Source organism: Triticum dicoccoides, chromosome 7B (assembly GCF_002162155.2).
Source record: "Triticum dicoccoides isolate Atlit2015 ecotype Zavitan chromosome 7B, WEW_v2.0, whole genome shotgun sequence".
Lineage (NCBI taxonomy): Eukaryota > Viridiplantae > Streptophyta > Magnoliopsida > Poales > Poaceae > Triticum > Triticum dicoccoides.
In genome coordinates this window covers 483,351,649-483,360,491 of record NC_041393.1, presented here as the reverse complement: position 1 = coordinate 483,360,491, position 8,843 = coordinate 483,351,649, and the positions used below count along the sequence as shown (strand labels likewise).

At 54.8% G+C, this 8,843-nt stretch overlaps 1 protein-coding gene across 2 annotated transcripts in view; it reads right to left on the bottom strand.

Moving 5' to 3' along the window:
• The window catches only part of LOC119335791 (protein argonaute PNH1-like), a 15,088-nt gene extending 6,483 nt beyond the window's left edge, over positions 1-8,605 (bottom strand). Inside the window, exons 1-2 of one of the 2 annotated variants that reach the window (XM_037607870.1) lie at positions 8,446-8,605; positions 54-537 (exon numbers count right to left, since the gene is read on the bottom strand). In XM_037607870.1, the coding sequence (XP_037463767.1) occupies positions 54-458 (405 nt within the window). In that variant the 5' untranslated portion in view covers positions 459-537; positions 8,446-8,605. Of the gene's footprint in view, positions 1-53; positions 1,613-8,445 lie in introns of those variants that run through there. The other variant, XM_037607869.1, reaches the window with a different exon arrangement.
• Between the last annotated feature and the right edge of the window lie 238 nt (positions 8,606-8,843).

Below are 8,843 nucleotides of genomic sequence, written 5' to 3'. Positions count from 1 at the left end.
CTATTCCTCGAGGAGTAGTGCTCTTGAAGCGGGAACGGCGGAGGAGCACTTACGTCGTACTGGGTGAGGTCCTTGTCGGGAATCTCGGCGAGGAAGTGGTTGGCCTTGACGACGCAGCGCGCGCCCACGGTCCCGAACCCGGGCCGGCGGCAGAAGGACAGCCCCTTGCTGGGCACGGGCGGCCCAATGACGGCGCGCGTGGCCGCCTCCACGGGCGCCGCCGCAGGCCCTGGCGCCGGCCGCGGCCCCTCCGCGGGCCTGGCGCGCCCGCGCCCGCCGCGCCGCTTCCCGGCGCACCTCTTACCTCCCTCGAGCGGCGGCGGCTGTGGCGCCTCCGCCTTGGGCTGCGCGACGCTGCTCTGCAGCGGCTGCTTCCTCCCTCCTCCCCTGGGCTGCTGGTGGCGGCGCGGCTGCGGCGGCGGCGGCGGAGGCGGCGTCATCTCCAGGACCTCCAGCATGTGAGCGGCTGGCGACGAGTTGGTTACCCGACAAGGCGGTCGCTGGCAGGACCGGACCGGGCGGCCCCCTGCGCGCTGCCTGCACGGCGCCTTATAATGTTACCACAGCAGCGATCAGCGGCAAGGTGGCGGAGCCAAAGCAAAGCAAAGCAAGAAGGAGAAGCCAGGCACTGTAAAACCGAAGACGGCCAAAGGAGGGAGCGGGGTAAGGTAAAGAGAAGAGAGAGGATGGGTTGGTTAATGGGGGCGCGCGGGACAGAAAGGCATTAGAACCGGCACGGCACTGATGCAGCCACAGCAGCAGGTTTGACCTCTTGTGGCCGCAGTCGCAGGCAGGCAGGGTGGGGGTTCCGTGATAAATACATCCGCTGCGGTGCGGCGCACGGCGCTCCAATTAATCCTCCCTCTCTCCGGGATTTACCAAAGGTGGCAGGCGTCGTAGAAAACAAAACGAAACAAACGGTAGGATCGGTATGGGCCGTGACGGATGGATTAAGTAAGTATAGTGGGGAGATGAGCTTCTTCTGATGGATGGTGTTATCGAAGGGAGGGAGGTCGGGTGATGGGAATTTTCATTGAAAAGTGCATCGCATGTTCGTGCGCCTGGCCGCTAGTGCGTTGTACTCCAGTAGTATTATTATTGTCCATCACCACAGGCAGCACGTCGTATATTGTTTCTTTAAAAAAAGAAAAAAGGGGCTAGTAGTTTGTTTCTTTATCATACAGATCCTTCAAGAGGAGAGCATGTGTGCTTCATGGTTTTTTTCTAGATTGCGTGTGCTACAAGATGCTGTGGTGCGCGATTGTGCAAAACTGCCTGACTATGGCATTTTTTGTACTCCTGGATGTGTGTGTTTTTGCGGGGGGGGTGTGTTTCTTTCTTGAACGCAGCTTTCAGGTGGGTTTTTCTAGACAAAACTTCCAGAGAACATTGTCAAATACCAAATTGACACCTTTTCTTTCACATCATGTCGAAGTCATGCTACTTGATGGATGAAATTCCTGTACGAACGTTGGGTTAGCAGCGCTCGAACTCAAGCTAGCGGTGATGGTCCCGTGACTAGTACCGTAAACCTGACGCTAGGATGCGCCTATTACAAAGCACCGGCAAAACGTCCTCCAACAGCCTCGGTGGCCGCGCGGACGCTTTGGCAGCGTGCCACCCGACAGCAGCAAGGAAGGCGCTCCGCCCCGCTGTTGCAGAATAGAAACCTCAATCCTCCTCATGGCCCAAACGCATTCTATATTCAGTTCTTCATCTTTGGCACACGCCGCACGGCCCGAAACACTGGCGCACGGCAGCGCCAGCCAAGCCGGAAAATGAGCGCAAAGCTTCGAGCGCCCAGCCACCGCGCCCACGGTCACGGAACGGAACAAAACAGCAAGGCCCCCCCACGTAGAGTACAAGAAGAAGATGGCGTCCCGGCTGGGCCGGTTGGCGTCGTGGGCGCAGCGCGCGGCGCGGTCACGGCGGCGACGGCGCGCTGGCCGAGGCGGTGTTCCTGTTCCGCTCCCAGGGAGACAAAGCGGAGCGTTCGACCAGAGAGAGGCTACAGGCGCGACGAGGCAGCGGGAGCAGCGGCCGCGGCACGAGGGCGACGCCACGGGAGGACCGGCACAGTCCCTCCCGCCTGCGCGCGGCACGCACCAACTAGCCCATTGCCCACCCACCCACCGTACCGCACCAGCCTGCCTGCCTGCCGTTGCCACTGCCGCTGTGCGTGAGTGGGTTTAATGCCTGTGCGCGCATGGCATGGCATGGCATGGCAGCGGGTGAATTGCACAGAAGTACCACAATTGGGGCATTGGAAGCAGATTGGTATCAAGTTTGGTAATTTTTACATGTCAGTACCAAGTCTGGGGCTAGCCGTTACAAAAAGGTCTAAATCGTGTATAAACATGTATTGACGGTGTATCTGACCGGCGGGGCCCACTTGTCAGCTTCCGGCGTGGCATTTTTTTGCAGAAACACCCCCCGGCCGCAGAATACTAGCCGGTCCTAAGCGCAGCGAAGCGGGCCCAGGCGGCGCCAGCTCGCCGATAGCGGCTCGGCGCGGCCCCGACAAGCTCCTCCGGCGGGAGCCCTGCGGTGGCGCTAGCTCGGCCCGGCTCGCCGGTAGTGACTCGGCGCAACTCCCCTACCGGACTCCCTCGGCAGAGGCGGAGCGGCGGCGCGAGTGCGGCTTCCTACGACGGCGCGAGTGCGGCTTCCTACGGCGGCATGCTTTCGGCTGGGACGAGGGGACGCGAAGCGACGCGGGTTCAGCGCAGCCTGCCGGCGGCAACCCGGTGCAGCTCCTCAGCCGAGCTTCTCCAGCAGGAGCCCCGCGGTGGCGCGGGCGCGCTGGGGCATCGTGGTTAACGGGAAAGAGGCGACGCGGTGCAGGGGCTCCGGCGTCGAGGGACAAAGGGGATAGACAGATCCGAGGTTCTCCAACGCGTATCGGCGCGTCGGGCAGGAGCTACGGGAGGCCATCCATGGTGGCTTGGCATCGGGCTCCTGTCCAAAGGGAGTGGGCAAGAGAGAGAGAGAGAGCGAGCTCTGGGTGAGAGATAGAAGAAAGAATGGAAGGAGGAAGAGAAGAAGAGAGGCAGGGTGCGGGGACGGCCTGGTTCAGGTGGTCGGTGGTGGTGCTCCGGTGGCCGACCGGCGGCAAGGCGAGGAGGAGGCTGGGCTCGAGGGGGCTCCTCCCCTCGATCCAGATCAGGCGCCGCCGCGCTTGAGGAGGAAGGAGGTGCAGGGGGGTTTCTGCAAAAAAATTGCCACATCAGCAGCTAACAGGCGGGCCCCGCCGGTCAGATACACCGTAAATACGCGTTTATACACGATTTAGACCTTTTTGTAACGGCTAGCCCCAGACTTGGTACTGACATGTAAAAATTATCAAACTTGGTATCAATCTGCTTCTAATGCCCCAATTGTGGTACTTCTGTATAATTTACTCCATGGCAGCGGCTGCGTGCTGGTATTGCTCCTGCTGCTGTCCGTGCAGAGTTCAGGGCCAAAGTCTCTGCGGCATGCATGGCCTCCCTCGCTATCTCGTTGCGGCGTTTTGTTTTGTTTTGGGTCCGCCGCCCGCCTCCTCCATTACTTGCTAAAAAGGCGCCATCATCATGCCTTGGTAGGGCATATGCATGCACTACGGCGGCCGTAGGGAGGATCAGATCAGATCAGATCCCCTGCCCGTCGTCTCCACGATGGATTCGGATTATGGATGCATGGGCGGAAACGAGTTGGCATCAAGCCATTAGGGGCTCGTACGGGACGAGCGGCGACATGGCGGCAACTTGATGGATGTGCGTTTGGAACATCGGAATGTCTCGTGTAAATCGTTGTAGTAGTACGTGATTAAATAAGATCAGACATCATCATCATCATCTTGCCCTAGCCCTACCTCCATCTCGTAATAGTAGTGTATTATCCTAATCGAGGTCTAATACTGAAGCGTCCGTGCCAGATTCCTCATCCCTGTCCCGCACCTCTCGGCGCGCGGCAGACTAGTCGTCTCCCTCCTCCTAGTACTCGAGAGGCATGTTCTGGTCAATAAAGCTGTACTGTGTCGCACGGAGAGATGCCGGCATGGCGCAAGGCTGAAACGCACAACAGAAACAGGTGGTGATCGCGCCCATAATCTGCGTGGTGCGGCGCCAGATTGTGCGGCGTGGGGACAGCAGCACGCAGGGCAGGACCATGCCGCGCCACGCCTCTTCCCCGGCCGCAGCACAGCCGAGAGCGACGCCCACTACGGCACGGGCATGGCGTGCCCCGAGTTCGTCGCGTCGCTCGATCGATCGAAACTCGAAAGAGGAGTTGACCAACGGGCGGGAGGAGATACGTACGATATCCTGCCGCGGCTGATGGAGAGGGCTATCATGGCAGCGTTGAAGCTAGAAAAGGGCCATGATGCTCAGCCCTGCATCTGCATGCATGCATAGTACTGTACATGCTTTCCTTTCCCATCCGAGAGAAAGATTTTTGGCCGAGGAGAGCAAAAAATCGCACGTGAAGGGACGGGCGCGGGTGGCACTGCGTAACCGGAAGCGCCGTATGCCAGCCGCTGGTATTATCACGAGAATGGAGATGGGCTCGATCGGTTCAAAACCGAGGCAAAATGCACGCGGACGGGGAGAAGTAGTACCAGCGCGCGACAGACAGACAGACCACACGGTGGCGTCTCAATCTCCGGCGTCTTTTGCCCTGCGCGTGGACGAGACAGCGACGCGGCGTGCGAGCCGCACCGGAGCCCAGCGTCGGGGGCTCGACCGGAGAGGCCATGCCATGCCACCACCGAGCACGGGAAAAGGCAGCAGATGGAAGCGAGACAGACAGCCCATGCGCTGCGTGCGCGCGCTCCCGGGGTCGCCGTCCGGGGCCCCGTCGGCGTGCGCGCTTGGCCGCTCACGCGCCCACGCGGGGCGCGTACGGGCGTAACGCTACAGACTAGGGAAGCTGGCGGCACGCGCGCTTGTATAGCACCGCACGCGGGATGGTAGGTGCTGGTCCCGATCGAGACGGGGATGGAAGGAGCCATGCACGCGCGCGCGTGGAGTGGGGGGAATGGAAAACATGGTCCGGTTTTATCTTTTTGTCCCTCTTTTTTGGAGCAATGGTTTCTTTCACTGGTAGGAGTAGTAGACTACTTCTACTCCTCTTCTTTTGCTGCGGGAATATAGCTCGTTTTGTGACTACGAAGAACATATAATTGTTGCATGTCACCCAGAGAAATTGGATGAACATGCCATCGATTTTTTTTGTTGAATGTCTGTATACGGCAGCGGTTGAATTCTACTCCTTTTTTAACAAAGTGACATCTAGCCCCTACACTAGATGGTTAACCAAATACAAAAGTACAACAGTAAATCTCTGCGAATCTCCACATAAAAGACGTAAATATTGTAACAATTGTCCTACCATTAGCACAGTCCCCAAAAGAATGTAGAGATTAATAGCGTTTCAAAAGATAAATACATCATTGCAGAGATTAAATAATATTATATTATTACTACTTCTATCTTTTTTTAGGGTGTTACTACTTCCATCTAAAACCCTAAAAATCATGTATCTAGGATTTTTCTGAGCTTTCGAACTAGATTTCAGGCTGAAAAGACCCAAACTCTGCTTAGATACCATGTTTTTGGGACAGACCCACCCAGCAAGCGTCACATTTTGATATTCCACAGGGAAACGTAGTTATGTTGTGTATTATGTAGATATCAAATAGGGGATACGGTCTTAAGACATATAGCACAATGCAGGTTTCATGAAAATTTCCGTTTCAAAAAAAAAAGTTTCATGAAACCCATAACTAACCTAAAGTACATGTGTACATATTTGTTAAAATGCAAGTGCATGGTTTCTTCTTTTAAAAGTTTCAGCCACGTATTTTGTTCAATTTTGTCCGCAGCCAGTTTTGCCACTTATTATTATTTGATTTATTTATGTCCAAATGTTGTATTTGTTACAATTATCCTTTGGCGGCGGAACACAGAAGTGACTAGTAAAAACTTCCAAAATTTGCAGCCACTCCCATCTATAGTATGTACTCATCCATTTCACCAATTTTCTGAAAAAAAATATTGCGTAGGAATCGTGTCTCGAAGTACTCTATTATTTTCGGCAGGGGTGTTTTGGCTCCCGGGCTTAGATGAGCCAGGGAGTGAATAAAAAAATGTTATAAATATTAAATAAATTCAAAAAAATGTTTTTTGTCAAAAAAGATGAGTGAGTGTGTGATGTGTGACAAATTTCAGAGCATTTGAATGTCGTAGTAGCTCTCAGCAAAAAAGACAAATTTGGAGCATGTGAAAAAGTTTACTCTTTGTGCATTGTTCAGACCTGATTTTTTTTTTGCTGAGAGCACGCACCTCTCACAATGAAATAGCATTCATGAAAAAAAATGGATTTTCTATTTTTTTTATTTACTGTTCAGTCGGGTGCAGAAGCCCCGGTTTAGAATTGGATATTTGATTATGTTTCCCTTTTTTCATGAAGTGTCTCTGAATATGGACGGACGGCCGAGTTATGAACACTTTTGGTGCAACGCCCCGTTTTGGGTAAAAAGGTACTCCTACGTACACAAAGTTTGCACGCATACAAGTGGGAGGCGTGTAGCAGCGGCGCGCGCGCGCACGAGCCCGGCAGAGCGGGCACGCGCATGCATGTTCAAGCCAAGCAGCAGCGCATCCCAGCACAGCACGCCACAGTTGGTGACGCACGCGGTGGGGCCGCCAGCCGCGCCGCGCCTGCCTGCCGCGGCCGTACGGGCAGCACGCCGCGTGCACGTAAAATCTAGCCGTCACGTCGGTCGCCCGGCGGGGCGCCACCGCCACCGCGCCCTCCCTGCCGGAGCGAGGAGCGCGAGGTGAGGTGATCGGATCGAACGTACGCACCGCGCCGGTGAGGTGACACCGGCCGGCGTCCTCCCTACAGACGGATGGATGGATGGACGCGCGACGTGCAGGCGGGCAGGCAACCGGTGGCAGTAGTAGGATCGATGATTGATAGGGCTACTCGCTGGCTGGGTCACTCTACAGAGCTCCACTCGGTAGCAGCAGCTGGCTGCCCTATCTAGGAGTATCTTTTTTACCCTGGTCGATGGGTGAAAGGCAAAGAAAAGGGGTGGGTGCAAATGCTCTGCTTGTGCAAAGAGGCTTTTGGCACGGACCCATGAAAGTTATTTTTTTACCGCTGTCGTGGATAAAAGTGAGACAAAAGAGACTTGCTTGCTTTAAGACTAAATTTCTTTTCTAAACGGAGATAGTAGGTGCCTGTATTCATCTATGCTGTTGCCCCAGCATATGTGTGCTGTTTTTAGCACCAAAATAAAAGTTTTTTGTTTACTGCTCATAATACCGTTTCACTGTGCTGCTTTTAGCAGCAAAATGAAAGTTTTTTGTTTACTGCTCATAATACCGCTTCACTCTCTGGGACGGGGATGAAATGCACTCACGCGAGTTTGTAAACTGAAAAAAAGTGGTAGTATAGTGCTAGTAGAACAAATTATGAGAGATAGGGTGTCCACTCATTAGCCTACGTGGTGTCCACTCACTAGTCGGCCACATGTAACTTGCCAGGCTCAAAAATCATTTTCGTCGATGGTGCAGTACTGTACCAATCTATCATGGCAGGACAGGTAGATGAACACGGAGTACTATACTGCTTTCATGGAAGGGAAAAGGACTAAAGAATCAGTTTAGGGCGCCCTATCGCGGAGGCAGGAAGGGGCGTCCAGAGGCCGGAGAAGACGACGGGCAGCAAGCCTACAAGCGACGCAATCATGAGCTGTTCTACCCAAGTTTGAAGAAGGGGTCGCATGCATGCATGCATCCATTTAATGGCCGGCAGAGCAGGGAGAGAGAGAGAGAGAGCAGGCAGAAGAGACGCGCGAGCTTACTACACGGCCGTGATGTGTGACTGGGATCTCCACAGTGTAGAGAGAGAGAGGGGGGGCTAGCTCTGTGTGTTTTGGCTTCACGCCATGGCCGCGCAGCTACGGGGCGACGGGAAAGCCGGTTTCCCCTCTCTTGCTGTTGTTGCAGGCCATGCATGCCGCCGGACGCGCTCGATCGCCCTCTCTCTCTCTCTCTCTCGCCTGCCTCAAAAGCGCCGCCGACGGACCCAAGGCCGCATGGCATCAAAAGGAAGGAAACGCAAGGGAACCAAGGAGCGTCCAAGCGAATCCACGGCAAAATGTGCGCGGATGTATATGTGTGTGCAGAATGAGTGTGCAGCAGCATAGCATGCACGGTAGTACGATATACTGCAGTGCTACGCCGTGGATCTTGCTACTAGCTTGCTAGGCCACTCTCGCTGACATTGCTCACAGCCACTACTCCCAAGTCCCAAGTAGGAGTATCTCCACACAGAAGAGCACTGTACGTTTCTTAATGAGTTCTAGAGCAGAATTAAGCGACATCCTACCGAGTACTCCTATATCTTACTACATTATGCGGCAGCACAAGTGACGACCACCAGAAGATAGTGTACCTGATTGAAGCCTGACGAGAGAAGCGTGCTCGAAATCCGAACTGCTCCTTCCTAGCTATCCAAGCTTCCTCCCCTCTTGGCTGCTCCTCCCTTGCAAGAGTAGTCAGTCGTAGTAGCAACGGCTAAGTAGAGGATAAAGCAGGCAAAGATCCCGTCCAAAGTGGCATGAAGCAAAACTAAAAGTAGGGGTGCTGCGCTTATATAAAGCCGGGGGAAAAGCAAAACTAAAAGCAAAGCTAGGAGCCGGGGCCATGCCATGCACGCAGCCTACCCCAAACTAAAGCAAACCTCCCTCCGACGCCAGTGCTCGCGCACGCACAACGCAAAGCGGCGGCCGTCTTTTCACGCACACCGGACCGCCCGCTTCCTTTTACTCCTGCGATTAATCTGCTTCTCTC